The sequence below is a fragment of the Ursus arctos genome, unplaced genomic scaffold (assembly GCF_023065955.2).
Source record: "Ursus arctos isolate Adak ecotype North America unplaced genomic scaffold, UrsArc2.0 scaffold_18, whole genome shotgun sequence".
Taxonomy (NCBI): domain Eukaryota; kingdom Metazoa; phylum Chordata; class Mammalia; order Carnivora; family Ursidae; genus Ursus; species Ursus arctos.
In genome coordinates, this window is record NW_026622852.1 from 10,760,816 (window position 1) to 10,778,501 (window position 17,686).

Below are 17,686 nucleotides of genomic sequence, written 5' to 3' on the forward strand. Positions count from 1 at the left end.
GTCTCATTAGTTCTGGACTGTTCTAACTGACTATTCACATTAGCCCAGTTTGTGGCAAGTAACAAACATTTGTTCTAAGCCCGGTTCATTTGCTGATGTGACCTGCTGACAGCTATGAAATTCACTCACTAGGGCTATTTGACCTTTTAGTTGACATTAAATTAAACAGACTAAACATTGATTCTGTACAAGATGAGTTCTAATATCTCAACCAAGAGTGTAACTTTTAAATATCACTGAAATAAAAATGTGTTATTTTCATAAAATTAGGTGTAATTCAGTCTATCACAATCCAAAAGCTAGTGTTTCCCTAATCTTTTGTTGGGATACTGAAAAATATTTTTTCCACCCTTTTGACTCGAATCCTTTGGTAGTGGGGCAACAGCGCAACACAGAGCACGCTAAGAGGACCAAAATGTTTGCAAACAAACTTTCATTATTCTAGTTCAATTTTTCACAAACATACTGTACATAGTCTTATATGGTATAAAACAAAGGAAAACATCTCTGTCTATTCAATTTAACACAACACCAAAATAAAGCAATTAAGACTTTGGGGAATTCAAAGGTACAAGAAAACAAAAATGGTTATTACTAATTCCTCAGCTTTTTACCGTAAACATTTGTCATTTAACAGACATAGTGTTTGATATGGTTTCTTTTGTACTGCGAATACTTTTGGTCTTTCCTCACTGGAGAACAAATGAATTAAACGAACCCCATAGCATCCTCTGAAGGAGATGAAAAGATGAAGCTTCTAGACAAGTCTAGCTTATCTTTAAGAATCTATTGTTTCTGAAATTTTTACAAATAAAAATACTGAATCCTCAACTAATGATGCTTATTTTTGGAAACAATAAATACTGTGAGGTACAATAAATCCTACAGGAAAAATAACAACAACAGAAATACATTAACAGTTTCCTTTGGCAAATTTAACGGAAGTGAATGCTGATGTGAACACAGAAAAAATAATTACAAAACATATGAAAAATGGAAACAACATGCAAAGTTCAAACAAAGGGGGTATTTCTAACTTTGAGACCGATGAGAGAAATGTTCGAGGCCATTAAATGCAGAAAAGAAATACATTCTCTTTAAATTATTGTGTACTGTTAGACAAAATATTCCTTGTTTATCTGTCTTCCCCCCTCCACTTAAAAAAAAAAAAAGAAAAAGAAAAGACAACAAAACACAGTCTGCAATGCACGTCCTAATGGTTTTGGCTGCAGACTGAACTTGAGTAAATATCATCATTTAGTCAGTATGTTGTGGTCACTGAGGGCTGCCCATGTGGTTAACCAGCTCAGGCAACATGTGTAAACATCGGAAACAAAACAAAACAAAACAAAAAAGGTTTGGAGAATCGTCTCTCCCTCTTTCTCACTCTCAATTGCTTGGTTTCAGGCTTGCTTTCATTTCTCTCTGACAAATCATGTGGGGAAACACAAAACACTCAACAGTGAGAGATCCTATTTTAAACCCCCCTTCGTCTGGCTTTTCAGAAAGGAGTGTTGCTCAATTCAAGTTCAGCACATGTTTTCAAAGCTTCCAAGTACTGCCTCTGTGAAATGTCTTTTGATTTTGTCTATCAAACAGGCCTGAACTACTGCAGAACTTGCAACAAATTAGACAGCCATACAACAGACCAACCCAGTTCAGACTTACTTCTTTCTTTTTAAAGGAGAAGGGTTAGGTCCTTGGAAAAGACTGTTGAACACTTTTACTATATTCAGCTTCGTTCCATAGTGAGTAATTTGGGCTTTTGTATCCTGAAATATTATCCTGCCTCTGAAGGATAAATGCCTTGGCTGTTTCACACCACATAATTTTGTTTTCCTTTTATGTAACTTAACATATAAGCAAGAAGGATGCAATGTTGATTCTAATAACATTCGGCACTTGAAAGAATCACCAAGAGTTTTTTTTTTAAAGCGGTTTTCTGGTGGCCGACAAATTGGCCTGTGGTTATGTTGAGTGACTAATTGTATTTTCTTTTCTGGAAACTTGTGCAAAGTTGGCAGTTTTGTGTTAACACTAATACTTTTGTTTGGCATTTGTGCCCTATACTGACCAGACCATTTTTATACAAGTGAATTTTTTTAAAAAGACACTTACTTGAAGTATGGCAATAGTTTAAGGATAAAAAAGAAGCATGGATATTACACATCCCCTTGTAGTGTATGAAAAAAAGTGCATGACTGGATTTATGTACTAGTACAGGACATTTTAAAAAATCAGATCTGTGCTGTAAAGCATGCCAGCACCTCTTTACCACTATATCTAGCAGGTAGTAAAAACAAGACCATGGTTTTTTTTTTTTTTTAAATGTGCATTAATGCTAACATAAATGAATAGAGCTAGCCAGCAAACTATCTTTCTCCTGCATATCTAACAGCTGGATGTAACTGTAAAAATTAAACGAAAGAGTTAAACAACCATCAGTACGATTGCTTTACATCATTGGCCTCTCAAGGCTACATATTTACAGGTGAATCTGCCATGCTTTAATTGAAGATTCTCTCAAAACCTTAAAGTTCACAAAAGACAACTATAAGAAGTTCCTTTTTTGTTTCTTTTTTCTTTTTTTTCCCTTTTATTTTTATTTTTTTTTTTGCAGGCAACAGTCATGGGTACAACAAATTGTCCCTCTGGAGAGGACAAAGAATTCTTATTCTGTCAGAATTTGGGCTAGTTGCACATTTTTTTTGTGTGTGTGTGTACGTGTGTTTTAAGGGTACTTTGTTTTCACCCCCAAATTAAAGTTCCCACCCCTTTCCCAAAACTATAAAGGAAAAAGCAAACAATTTCAAAAGCACCTAGTGTTTATCTTCTTGTATCTAAAGAAAAGAGAAGATGTGTGTGTATGTATATGTAGACACAGAGGCGTACATGTGTACACACACACACACACACATACACCCAAGTACAGAAGCACACACTGACTACGGCAGTTCAAACATGTAGGCCATCTGGTGAGAGCTGGCATTTGTAGTGTCCGTTCTGAGACTAATCTACTGAAGCGAAGGGAATGTTTTTGTGGAGATTCGGGTTCTGACTGTGCCGGTTTCGGCTTCGCACAGAGGAAAACATCATATTGCAACCAGGGACTTTGCACTTGTGCATTTCTCGCAAATGCACAGTTTTGTAGTGCACTCTCAGAGTCCCCTTGTTGCTGTACATTTTGTGGCAAATGTTGCACATGATCCCACCATTGCTCCCGGACAAGCTGTTGAACATCAGAGATCCTGGAACTTCAGCCCCTAGACTGCCAGGGAGGGCAGGGGCCTCGGCCTTGTGTGCTGACTCCCCACTGTCACTCGCCCCATCAATGTCGTCGAGAAGAATCCCCTCGTCGCTGCCTGCATCGGACTCTCGGGAGGAATGGATGCTGCTGCTGGACTGCAGGCTGGAGGTGGTGCTCAGGTCAAGGACCATGTAGTCCTCCGCCATGCCTCTCCCGTACCCATTCAGGTGGGAGTCTTCAGTCCCTGCGGGAGAGGAGGCGTCTTCCCCGACATCGAGCCCCAAGGGGTGCTGGGCACCATAGATCTTCATCAAAAATTCATCCCGGAGGTCCTTGCTAAGGGAGGGCTGTGCTGAGTCCAGGCCCATGTCATCGAGTTCTTTGGTCAACAGTTTGCGATGCAGGTTTATGTTGGCACTGTGTCTAGGAAAACAAGAGGGAAGGGGGGGGGAGGTGTACAGGGAGTGGGGAGGGGGGAGAAAAAGGAGAACATTTTAAAATTGATTCAGCTTCCACCAGGCATCAAATAAGCACATTCATTGCTAATTACACCATTACAAAAGCAAACATTTCCCTACATCCTCAGGATTTGGGAATAAGTGGTGGTGGGGAGTGCAATAAGGGGAGCTTTTCATTAACATAATTTTTATAAGAGTAAAATTCTTCAACAGTAGGATGAATGCAAACCCATGCACCGTTTTCTCAATGATATGTTAGCTTTACTAGGTAGCAGCATCGGCTGCAGAGAATCTCACGGCAGAGATTTCAGAATATATATTTAATAGGAAACAGAATATATATTAAATGGAAACTTGCTGCTTGTCTAAACGGAATAATTCGAATTTATACCTAGAAAAAAAACACACAAAAAAACCCAAGGCTTTTTTGCCTACAGCGCTTCATTTAGAGGTATAAAAAAGATCAATTTTTAAAAAAGTAAATGGTCTAGGTAATTTCAATTTAACTTTAAAACATAATGACATCTTCCCCCTCACCTGTCTATATTTCACATTTCACGAAGGAAAAAATTTAGTTTTATACATTAGCAATTTGAAATAGGGTTACAGACTATATCCTAAATCCCTTTCCTCAGAATAATTTGGGATCTCAACTAATCTACTAGTAAACTACGTTTCATTTTCAGAAGCGGCTGCAGTTTAGAGTTGAAAATGCTTTCACTGAGTAATTCAACTTTTAAAATTTAATCCTTTAAAACAAAGCCTGAAAAACAGAAACTGTTTTTTAAAATAAAACCCACCCACCCTTTAAAAAATCACACTGAACAACAGAAAAAACCCAAAGGGACAAAAAAGAAAAGAAAACACACGATAAATACCCCCCAAATCAAGCACAATTATATGGTCCCCTTATTTTAACGACTGGAATCTGTACTTCTTAGACAAGCAAAACTTTTACTCTACTAAGTGCTTTGCTTGTATATATTAAAAAAAAAAAAAAAGATAGGATTTGTCCCACAGCATCCATAGGGATGTCATGATTTACAAAGCCTGATATGTTATTATCTCTCTGAAAACACCCCCCATTTATTTTTAAAGTGCCCTTGGGCATATACCTCTCTCCACCTGCAAGGCTCACATGTTTGACAAGTACCTAAATTGAAGGCTACCTTTCCAAAAAATAAACCAATAAATAAATACACAGATACATAAAGGCTTCTCGATAATGGCAGAAGCTCTACATCTTGAAGAAGTAATTGTGATCACAGAAATGACCTAGAATGGCCAGTATAACATTCAACAGACCTCCTGATTATAATTAAAACGTATGGAAGACCAAAATGAGTCACTCCATTTGGTGACAAGCATGGCTAATTTCTCAGAGATGGTTGAGAGGTATGTGCCTCAGAGACAAGAAAGGTAGGAAAGACTTCTCCACCTTTCCACACAAGACAATATATAGCACTCCGGGTGTTAAGGGGCAGAGGGGAGCAGCCCTCTCCACACTGCACTTAGGAAGGCTGAGCTTACCTTGTGATAATAAGATCAGCTTTCTAATCTTTTGCTAAATCGATCACAAAAGAAAGCAAGAATGAGAGACAGAGAGAGAGAAAGAGAGAGAGAGAGAGAGAGAGAAAACAAATTCACATTCTAGACATCCGGTTTAAAAAAAAGAACTTAAACAATAAAATAGGGATTTAAAATGTTCTGATCACAAAATCATTTTCTGTCATAAGCGATCATCTCATATGCTGTCTTGATGATTTTCAGATCAGCTGTATAATCCAAAAATCATAAATCGAATTAAGATAAACCAAATTCACAGCATCATTATCATCCATAAATGAGTTCTACACAGATGCATGCAGGGTGCAAGTATGTGAGTGATAAACAGAAGCGGTCCCCACAGTCCCTGCTCTGACACTGTTGCTCCCTGTTTCCTTGGTGTCAGATGGCAGATGACCCCAAGTGCAGGTTGCTAAGCAGACTGCAGGAAATGCCTACTGCGCGGTCTCTACCCTGACACGCGGGTGTGACGCCCCCAGAGTTATTATAAGGATGTGGAAACAGAGTTACATTGCGTACTACTACTCTATTGATAAAACAATCTGCCGACCGTAAGTAGCCCCATGAAATCCTACCCCTCTGTTTATTATTTTTAACACCCTCCCCACTTTCTTAATTTCACAAGCACACATTTTGTGATGACTGTAATCTAGAACTCTGTTGCTTCTCACACATCTGCAGTTACCACTTCCTAGATTCACTGCTGAGAAAACAGCAGCCAGACACACAGCAGTCCCATCAAGACACACTGAATAAGGGAGAATAAATTAACATTGACAAAAGGACACACTGATCACCCAGATGGACACCTCTTTCCTGAGATGACTTGTGAAATTACACATCTCTACTGATATGTTACCAGGAAGAGATGTTTCTCTTCATTTCTCACTTACAGCAATAGAAATCTGTAATCTAATTAGATGATGTACCAGCCCTCAATATCTGTCAACCAAACGATGTGCAGAAATGTGTAGACCAGCTCTGGCACTCTGTTCAACAGTGTCCCTTTTCCGCTGTCAGCAGTACTGTTGGCCTCTGCTAATATAATTACATTGACTTTTATTCAATTAAGTGCCATCCCTTGCTTAAAAAAAAAAGGCTATTTTATCAATTGATTCAGGTGTAATGCAATAATAAAGATGAACTCATGGCAGTGCATTAGCTCTGCTGTTCATAACTTCAGTACAAGGGTTCATTCATGGTAGTCGATTTCCATTATGCAACCACAGTTCAAGAGAATTGATTCTTTTATGCTCATTTCTTAATCTATTTCATTTTTGTTTAATAATCCTCCTAAATACCATATGCAAAACACTTGAAGTGAGGATGGGAAGAATAGGCTGTGGAAAGTCGGCTCATTCACCCTCATGGTAGCTGGTTTGGGAGATTTTCTAACAAACTCACACAGTAAGACTGGGGTGGAAAGAGGAAAAGTGAGAGAAGGAGAGAAAGCAGGCAGACAGATTCTTGAGAGAGTACTAATCCTGTTCCTCAAGAGGTCAGGTTCAGCCTCTACAGAGGAGACAGAAGGCAGCACTCGATCTTAACAAAGACCTATTGTTGGACTCTGGAATCAGTCGATCCAAACCATTAATTGTCATAAAACACCGTCCTCATGAGGAGATACAAAGACCTAGGGTTAACAGCAATTTATAAGTTTATTTGGATCAGCAGAATTAAAGAGGTAAAAAGAAAGGGAAGATGGAAGAGACACGGAAAGAACTCATGCCTACTAACCATCAGATGAAGAAAAGAGGACCCTAAAATGGGAGGAAGGCCAGAGAGTGCTGGAAATAGGAGAAAGACCCCTAGCAGAGGAAGCAGTGTGAAGATGTATGTAGTAAGTGGAAGGAAGAATTTATGAAGGAACCCAATTTTGAGTTCTCCAGAGACAGAGGTGGTTTTTCTAAAAATGGATTTACTGTATCTCCAGAAGAGAGAGAGAAATAATCATTAGCAAAAATCTAGATTTTATTCAAACTTATTATATCATACAAGACAGATCATAAACAGTAGGAAAACTCTTTCTACTTGCTTTGATTAGGTAGGAAATGCCAATACGCAGATGTAAATTCCTCTTGTGGAAAAAAAAATGACTGGGATGGAGAGAGAACATGAGTTCCTAGGTAGAAAGGGTAAGTATCTGGGCTTAATAGGGATCTGGTGTTAATGAGTACAGACAGTACTACTCACTAAGAGAGGAGTCCAAAATGTAGCCCCAAGAGGGCCACTTTCAAGAATACAAGCTAAATCTCATTCAACCTCCAGTCTCCTGCAGTAGAGTACTCTGCACATAGGAAATGCTGGGAAGTACTTTTATTTGCCTTCAATCAGTAAAATGCACGAGTCTTAAAGAAGCTTTTCCCAAAATACACTGAAGAAGAGAAAACAATGATCCCAAGACTAGAAGCACATAACAGAATATTTAAGAAAGGCATTGGTAAGACAGTGAAGGGTAATTCTGACCCTATTAATACCCCAGTGTGGTACACGGAAATGCTATATAATTAGGGCATGACACAGTCCTATAACTTGGGCTTGCTTGGAATTATAACCGCTTCCTCTGAACCTCTGTACTCTTTCCTACTCCCTCCACACTGTGAGTTTACCAAATGCCTTTTGAAAACTTAGATTATCCTTAAGAGCAAAAAGTAATGAAGCCTTCGGTCGGGGAGGTCATAAAACCAAACTTAACACTTTGAAATGCTGAGTGGAAGTACTCTAACTGGAGTAAAGTGGACCACCATTCTTTTTGTTTCTTTAATAAAAATTTTACTTATGTCAATTACATCCCAATTTAAAAAAAAGAAAGAAAACTTTACTATGCAACCCCACAAGACACCAAATTCATCAAACACAGTTAAGTAAATGCATAAATACAAGTGAGAGAAAGTAAGAGAGAGAAAGCAAATCTTGCTGGGCATTTCTTTCCTCATGTCTCTCTTGTTCTCATGCCCAGTTAATACTTAATATCTGACTCATAAAAATTAAAGTTAAAAACATTAAAAAGAAAAAGTGTTTTGAGGTTTTAACTTGGACTTTGATAAATAGGGAAGGAACTTCTAAGTTCCATGTCCAAATTAGAAAATCAGAATGTAGTCAAAATTGAATAGTGAATCAGACCTTGCATTACATGAAAAGTTGAACATCTGAATCTTAATTCTTTATCAGTTTCGAACCATTCTAAACTCAGTGAAACAAAATTCTTGACAAATAATTACAATATCTCAGGCAAAATAGAATTGAGGCTCCACATTGGATTAATTTTTGTCTTTATTTTCTTGCTTACCTCTGTCACTCAACACACACACACACACACACCCTCAAATTACACTGTCCAGAATGATCAGTGATGTATACATAACAGATACCATATATATGGGGTGTGTGCATGTGTGTGTGTGTGTGTGTGTGTGTGTGTGTGTGTATACACACACATATGCATATATGAGGATAGAGAAATGAATTTATAACCACTCTGGAAAAATCTAGATGCCAGATTTGAGTGTACTGTGGGATACGGAACAATACTCCTGAACAGAAATGTACATCATCTATCCAAATCCACAGAAATGAAAAATTAAAACCTCTGCCCCTCAGTAATTCTCTTCTTATCTGGATTGCTCTGACATTATCTGTTGTATTTAACTCCTCAAAATTTTTGTATTAATGGTAGGAGACTTACAGCTCTGTGAGTTAAATGACATTTTTGACAATTGGCAAAACTAGTAGTTGTTCTATAGGCTATTATTTAAAGACCCTCTCCAGAAGAGCTGAAAACCATCTTCTAGCTAACACACACACACAAAAACTGAATGTACAATTTTAGTGAATGCTCAAACAAAAACCACCCCAAAAGAAGCACATATTAAATGCAAGAAATAAAAGCTAAGCAAATTCTTGCAAATTAAAACTATGAAATTCAGTCACTTCAATCTCTTTCAATATAAAACAAATCATCCATACTGGTCACGCAGACAGTTCCCTCTACATTCAAATTATTCACTTGAAGATAAGCTCCCACCAAACTCTTTAGGGGTTTAGCTAATTTACTGCACAGATACGGCACGTCTGTTGTAATAACAGGTAGGATGTATTGGGGTCGACCATTTATCAGAATTAGACTTCTTTTCTCAATTCACAGTGAATTATGCTGCCTACATGACTCCCCTCTCTCAGAGCCTGCCATCCCCTCACGGCCCCTAATGTGGCAGGCAAACAAAATTGACAGTCTCATCTTGTCAACAAGGGGCGATTCTCCTGAGAAGCCATTTAACTTTGCCGAGGAAGCAATGTATTAATGTGCATGTCCCAGCAATGTTAATCATCTTCAAGCTTCCGACCTAACTTTGACGTGAACGAAATCACCAAATTTGTTTACTAAATGAATCGTAATATGCTAATAAGAAAGCATGACATATATGGAAAAGCCAAACAGATGGTTTGTTTACTCCACTTTGCAACTTTATAAATGTTGTAACTCTGAAGATGTTAGTGAGAATTATTGGTTTGTTGGCAGAGGCAAACGTGTCTTTCGCATACTAAATCTGGTGCTACAGTTAGAAAACAATTTGTCATCGTCGTGGAATGCATAAAAAATGTTAATGTAGTAATGGCATTTGGGAAGGCAGATTGGTGGATGGAAAATGTGCATGCCGGATGCTCAGGTTAAGTGTAGAGTTGATACCCACCAGCCCTGCTCCCTAACCATTTTACTTTTGAGTTGTATCTGACACATGAAGGCTTCTCCAGGGTGCTGATTGAATTCAAGAGCTACCTGTTGCATTGTAACGTGAGAGGAGTGCTACACTGTGAAGACAGTTATGTTTTCACAGCATTCGGAAATTTTCTCAATCAGGCAGCTCATATGGTGCTCAGTTGACTACTATTGGTGGGTAAGAAAAAGGCCATGAACACTGGCATCTTTTAAGGAATGAAATGAATCTGAGCTCTAATTTTGAGTTTTATATATATTTTTTTACCCTGGACGAACTAACCCTCAAATCTTCCAACTCTTGTGTTATCGTCTGACTTTAATAAAGAGCTTAGAAGACCGAGGTCTAAAATAATAGGAATGCATTCTTCTCTTGAAAATTTTCTGCCATTTAAAAAATAAGCATTCTTTTTTAATACGTACAACGTGAAACCTCAATTTCTTTCTGAGATCTTTTTCAAAGGAAATACTTTCTAAAACTAAATATTCAAAATGTTTTACGTCATTAAAATGGTTAACTTAAGATCTTTTAGAAAGGTAAGATGAGGAATGTCTGAGTTCCCCAAGGGAAGAGACAGAATCCTGTAAACCCTCAGTATTATGATTTAGCTATGGCCTTATCTGGAATTCTATATTAAAAATGAAACTACTTAAGATACATGAACAAAAAGGATGCACAAAATCTAATTTATGTTTTTGGTTAAATGATGTCAAATGTGCTAATGAAAACTTCAGTTAACTAAGTAGCAAGGCACCGATGCTACTAAATATCTCAATTTTTAGAAACATTCAATTTTTGTGAAATTATTTTTACTTTTTAGTCACATGAGCATAGGGATAGCAGAATTTTATATTAAAAAGCTGCTGATTTCTCTCAATATTATGGACCATTTCCCCCAACTTCTTAAGTCCTCCGTATCGAGACTACCACTAATCCTGTGGGATTTCCTCATGGGATTTCCATTTAGTGCTGAAATTTTTACCCATCTGCAAAAGAGAAATGAGAGAACAAAGTGATCTAAAGAAAACACTGCAGTTCGTCTTGCTGCCCAAGGATCACTTTGGAGCAAGAAACATTAGCGGCTATCCCAGCCTGGCGCTTATATCTCATTTGAAACATCTCCTCATTCCTGACCAACAAAGAAAATTTCAATAAAGTACTTTTACTGGTTTAACAACAGTGAGCTCCTGGGATTGTCAAAGTGCTAAGCCTTTTCCAAGGAGAGAAAAAATCAGCAGCTCAAATATAATTAACCTTCTATTCTCAATGCAAACTGCCACGCACAGGAGCTCTGCAGTCTATTAGCAAAGTTATAATGGCCAACAGGCAGAAGCAAAATTGGTCAAAAAGTTGGCTGCTGCTGTCATATTTTTGGAATTATGATTAATGGCACTAATAATGTGGATGATTACTGATATGTGTATCTCCAGCAGTTTATCATATTGCTCTGGCTGCCTACGTCCACAATAAACAGGATGCTATCATTTACCTCTTTATTGAAGGCAATCCTTCTCTTGAAGGAGCATATTCTAATTACTTCGTAATGTTTTATGTCTTAAACATTTTGCAGCTCTGGACCTTGCCAACTGCTTCATGTCTACCATTGATTAATTACTGAATGTTTAATCAAAATTTAGAATCTAATGTAGTCATTTATGAGCACACTGCAGTGCCAAAGTAGTTAGGCTTTGCTCCCAAGTTTGGAGAGTGTTGGGTTCAAAATCAAATCCCAGCTATGTATGAGGATCCAAGAATTTCACCTTGGGTGCTCTGAGGTTGCCAATTCTATCTGTGCTGATGAATGGAAGGTAATCTAACTACAGGGTAAACAGCATCTTTACCTACCCTCTCCCTACCGATTTTCCTATCCTCTCTCCCCAATTCCCCAATCAACAGAGCAGCACCACTGGCAGCTTCTGAGAACAAGAAGGTCCTCGTGAACACCCATCACGAGAACATAGTTTTGAAGTGGTTAAACAAGTGAAAAATAATTTGCTGGGACAAATACATGAGTTTTTTTTTAATGTGGATTTTTTATGGTACTGTCATACAACCATTCACCGTTGAAGTTAAGTGTTTTTTTAATACCATTACTGAACTGCTGAAATGGATGCTAATATAGCTTGGAGTGCTAATGTCAAGTCCCGGTAATAAAAAAGACAGACTGCTGAATGAAATAATTTCACGTAAAAAATAGAACAAAAGTGCTCTCTCTCTTGCTCTCTACTTTTATTGAATTGGGACTGACTGAGCCAATTGCTTTAGAAGTCTGTAAAACACAATTACTAGTGAGCGAACTGACCCACCAGTGCCCCCTCAGTGACAGAGCAGGCTAAAAAGGCAGCAGAGTCAGAGAGGCCCCCCTCAGCTGGCCATCAGACCGAAGAGGCTTCCTTCTGAATGTCTGTTGTGCTCATTGTCCAAATCTGTCTCCTTTTACTTACAAAATCTGGTTATTTCTCCACAACGTGATAAAGTAACTTCATATGTTACTTTCTGAGATGAAGATGTCTGTTCTGGCAATTAAGGATGATCTGTCTTTTGATATGCTTATTTATGTGGATGTTTATGTATAAACACACATACCTTACGCGGATGCACTTAGATTAGGACGTTAGCGTATTTTTTGAATAGCTGGTAATAATTCAGATTGATATATGCTCCAGCGAGACTGAAGCATCACTTATATATGTTCAGCTAGAAACACTTGGCTTTTTTTTTTTTCCCAAGGTAAAGTCAAAATAATTAGAGCAAGCAAGAAAAAGAATTGAACTAGAAGTGGGTAACATTTTTCCCCCTAGTTAATAAAAGAAGTAATAAACTCCATAAAGTACTAGAGTTAAGATCACTAACACTTCAGGCATAACGGCTTTTTACCAGGAATTTACAACTCCTGTTTTAATTCAAGCAGCTTGCATTGGGACATAAAATCTAGGTATTTTTTAAAAGTGTAGTTTTATGGTAAGTAACTGAAGAAAAACTGTCCTCTCCTACAAACTATTCTTTCCTCTTCTTTCACAGCCTCCTCCTTTCTCACACATGCGTGTACACATGCACACACACACACACACACCTTGGCACTCAAGAACTGAAGTTACTAAATCCCTTTTTTATGACATTGTAATTTTTTGGCAAGTGTAAACTCCTTTCATATTCTGCCACATTCATTTATTTGAAGCTTGTGGGAGTCTTACAGCAAAAACCTTAAATTATTTCTGAGGCTTTAAAAAAAAAGAAAAAGAAATGCTCTCTAGCCCGACCTTCACTAAGAAATTTCAACAGAGAGAGGAGAGTCTCCCTTCCTCTTAGCACAACAACAAATGATCGCTCACAGCGAGAGAGAGCTGGTAAGGAGCCTTTCACCTAAGAGAGAGCCACTCTCGACAGGACGGATATAATCGACTGCTAATGTACGTGTGTGGTCTTACAACCCACTCTCAGTGCGAATGGCCTACATTTTTTAAAAAGGAAAAATGATCACAATCAGAAACAGGTATCTTAAATAATTATGTAGAAGGATAAGTATGACCAACAAGGTCAATCAGGGTGTCAGGTAATGGTGGCAGACCCCTGGGAGGTGGAAATCAGGAAGATGACCCTTTCAGAGTGTTGCTATCGTGAAACATACTGCCTGTGCACTCAGTATGTACATTCTGTTCTAAGTGCAATTTTTGCCTGAATTTTCAAGATAATGCCGGCAAGAGAAACAGCTTGTTCCTTTCCAGGGAAGGTAAGAATAAGGAGTGTGTAGGAAGCATGTTTGTGCAATGGAAGGTATGTATCGATAAGAGATTTAATGTAACTCTCATCAATAGAAATGTGTAAGAATCTCTTTGTCATTCATCCACCATTAAGCTGCGTTGTCTATTTGGTACTCAGTCTGGAAGACGGTGGAAGTGACTGGTGTAGTTCTTGGAGTGGAGGAGTGAAAGGTCAGCAGAGGCTTAAATGAGCTTGTCTTACATCCAGCTGGGCCAGCAGGAGATCATTAGGAAGATCCGAGGCTCACTTTAGGCTTGTCAGAGTCTCTCCCCATGATACAAGGAGACCGTTTTGCTCATTGCTCTTCTCCCACTATATAAAAAGAACCCGAGAGACAGGATTGACACCAAAGTTTATCTTACTACCAAAGTTTCGCTTGAGGAGGGCACAACTAGCAATTACTCAGAAGGGGGATTTATTTTGTTTGCCTTTGATGGAAAGTAATGGAGATAAGTACAAAAGACCTATTGATCTGCTGGCTTCTATTGTGAAACCAAATAGAGTAAAGGAGGCGAAATCTCTTCCTTAACATTTAAGTGTCGGAGGACCTGCACAACTTCACTTTATAAAAGATTTTTGGAAAAGCAGAGTTTCAATTTGATTTGCAAACATACAGGAAGTGAAATGCTTTAAAATGTTCTCTTCTTGTACTTGAAGAAAATTAACACAGTGTATTTGACAGCTAATTATATGAAGGCAAATATACTAATAGTTATCTCGAACTGGTGCTAAGTGCCTCATTTCTTGAAGGTAGTGAAATCATGTGCATTTATTGAAAATCTCTCTTTAGAAAAGTTCTTTCTAAGTTTCCAAACATAGAGAATGATGGAAAAAATGGATGTTGCTGCTGAGAAGGTGATAACAGGAGGCAGGTAGCATGTTTTCGCATCTTCACCTCTGTTGTTAATGTATGCGGTGGCTCATCAGAGGTAGCTCATGTTAATTTATTCCTGCACACCTGTACAGGGCTGGAAGTCAGGTAATCAGACAGGCAAAAACTATCCATCTCTGCTTTTTAGCTACAGCTACCCAGAGGCCTATATAGGAACAAATTTAGTTCTGGAGACATCAGCAGGTTTTAATAAACCAAATACAGATGTCTTCCTCCATACAAATCAAGAAGTTTACATGTTTAAATCTGGACTGATTTAACTAGCAATCAAAGAGAAGGTTCACACTTGGCACCAATGGTTGCCTCATATTTATTTATAAATCACCCTAAGCAAATATTATTTTGTTTTTAAATTTATTCATGGGGCTGAATCATCTTTCCTACACCTTGAAGATTAAGCATACATGCTTACCTTTCTAATAAAATTTAAGACAAACTCTGGCAATCAGCAGCCACTATTCTCAGAAGGGAGGAACAAAGATGGTGAAGATCACGTGAGATGCAAAAAAAAAAGGGATACACAGTTCTTTCTAGGCAGATTACCTCGTTTCTGTGTGCAAAGTCTTCATTTTAGTTGAGGGAGTTTTAAAATTGCCAATCACTAAAACAGATATAAATAGATTTTAACGTATCAGCAAATGATAAGAAATTCTAGGGAAGAGGACTGAAGGGCATTTATTTGCTGTTGTTGTTGTTGTTTTAATAAAAACCAAGTGTAACTTATAAATGGGCTTCCCTTATACACAGGTGATCCATGGCCATTCAGCCCAGGGATCAAAATTCAAGACAGATGATGAGAAATGACCAAAGGTAAACCAGGCCCAGCTAATTCTGACTATGACAAGTCTCCAAGAAAAGTTCCTTTATAAAGACTAGGTTCTAAGCCAGTTACAATTTCTTCTTTCCTGGGAGTTTTTCATGCGCATACTTCAGAACAAAACGGAGGGCCAGCTTCCTGATCTTTGAAAGAACAGTATCTTAGTAGCAGAAAAGTTAAGAGATAAACAAGCAGGAAGGAAGGGTGTTTAGGGGAGTGTCAGGTCTAACACTATATTACATTATCAGTTTATACATAAACACTTCAGTAATCACCTTATCGTGCCATAGTTCTTCACAGAGAAAATAATTTACATTTCATTTCTATAATTCAGAATAAAAATTATTCCTAAAGCCACCTAGTGACTGGATGAACTGATCTTTGTGTATACTGTTCTCCGTCATTAGTGTGGAATGGTCCTCTTTGCTTCTGAATTTATTACACTCACACTCAGTCACAACTGTATAAAAAAAGGACACTTTCGACACTGTGCTTAGAACCCTCAGCCCTAACAAACCATGCACGTTATCACCCCCCGAGCGCTTCTCCCTTTGTAGGATTTTAGACAAAGAACGTTCTTGCTTATCAAAATCTTCAACTTGATCTTATAAAATCTAGGAAGACCATAAGCAAAGACCTGGAAATCTCTAACTGCCAAACATAAAACACAGTATTTAACATCTTTCTCCTCGTATCTTACTAACATGCCTATTTGGAAACCAAAAACGCAATTCCCTTGTGTACAGCCATTTTGGAAAAAGTCCAAGAAGACCTGGGTATCACTTCTGTAAGGTGTGTGTGTAAGACTGAAGACAGGAGGACTGCTTTTATAAACAGAAGGAAGAGGGTTATTCTGTTAGTTTTATCATACATATCCTGTAGCCCTGCACACTTCAGCCCCCACTCAAAATCCCCTCTAATGCTTTATTTGCACAAGGAAGACATTGTGGAGTCAAGGATGGATGAATCAAGACTCTGGGGAAAGGAGAGAAATAGGCCTGAGGACAGCAGGATTAAAGCAAAGAAGCGTTTCTGTTTGGGAAGGTCTGCTGGCTCAGAGAAAGGTAAGAAAATCTGCCTTAGCTTCATCGTGAATTGAAGGAAAAAAAAGCAGGACCCAGATTCCTGGGGCTCTTGTGACTAATATGGCAAAAGTGAAGACAAAGGGGGAAGGTAAGTCCAAGTGGTAGATCCGAGATGTAGTCCAAGAGGCTCTGTTAAACAGGAGATTAAGTTACAAGTCAACATTAGTGGAAGAAGTGATAAGAACTGGCTGAAATGGGAGTATGGTTATGTCTGAGTTCACGCTGTGGAGATGCAGGAAGAGGCAGGTACCCTGATGGCATCACTGTTTCTGGTTACGCGGTGGTAGCTATGCTTGCAACATATGTTAATTCGAGTCATAGACTCAACAAGGATGAACACTTGTTTTAAGGAAAAGAATGTCAAGAAGTATCATAGTTTTTGTGAAGTTTTTAACTTGGGATAAAATGTGAGTATTCTTGAAAAGCAAAACTTCAAGCGAGAATCAAAAAACTTTCTTTGCACAGTATGTTTTTTCAATTTGCTTTTCTTCATTTATCATGTGTTACACAACTCCAGAATTATAAAGATTAGCTGTGATGTGAGATTTCACCCAAACGAAACGTATCACCTGTCTTCTGAGGTTTGCAGTCTCCTGTATGGCTGAACACACATGGGAGAGTATCTGTACTCTGCTTCCCTAGAATATCCCAGGTATTCTAGACACTTATTCTAAATTTCCATATGGCTAGTCATCCGCCAAGCTCCTAATCCTTAGAATAAAAATGGAGATTGAAATATTCTCCTGCTATTAATAAATGTTTTTCCTTAGACAAACCACCCTTTCAACAGCACCTACTTATGCATTTGGACATAAGAACACAAGTGCTTGTGTTTTCTACTGGTTTGACATAAATGAAAGCACCACGCTTCGGGTATTGTAGCCTTTTGGTCCCAGAGCCATTTATGCCAGTGTTATGACTTACAGTATTTTCAGCAAACCAACTAAAACTGTGATAGGAATTCATGCAAATAAGCTTAAATTTTGGCTTGTCTTCAAACACTCCATTTCCATAAATATTTTATGCAGGTTTTCATGAGTCTTTTATTTTTGTTAAAAAAAAAAATCCAATGCATTAACCTCATTATCACAAGTGCACTATTTCAAATATAAAAGAATGAATATTACTCACAAACTTGGGGGTA

At 38.1% G+C, this 17,686-nt stretch overlaps 1 protein-coding gene across 37 annotated transcripts in view; it reads right to left on the reverse strand.

Moving 5' to 3' along the window:
* Window positions 1-416: 416 nt before the first annotated feature.
* The window catches only part of BNC2 (basonuclin zinc finger protein 2), a 415,729-nt gene continuing 398,459 nt past the window's right edge, over window positions 417-17,686 (reverse strand). For 28 of the 37 annotated variants that reach the window (XM_048223378.2, XM_048223383.2, XM_026506490.4 and 25 more), the window contains one exon: window positions 417-3,670. In XM_048223378.2, coding sequence (XP_048079335.1) covers window positions 3,010-3,670 — 661 coding nt within the window. In that variant the 3' untranslated portion in view covers window positions 417-3,009. Of the gene's footprint in view, window positions 3,671-5,235; window positions 5,270-17,686 lie in introns of all 37 variants that reach the window. The other 9 variants (XM_048223379.2, XM_048223384.2, XM_048223376.2 and 6 more) reach the window with 4 other exon arrangements.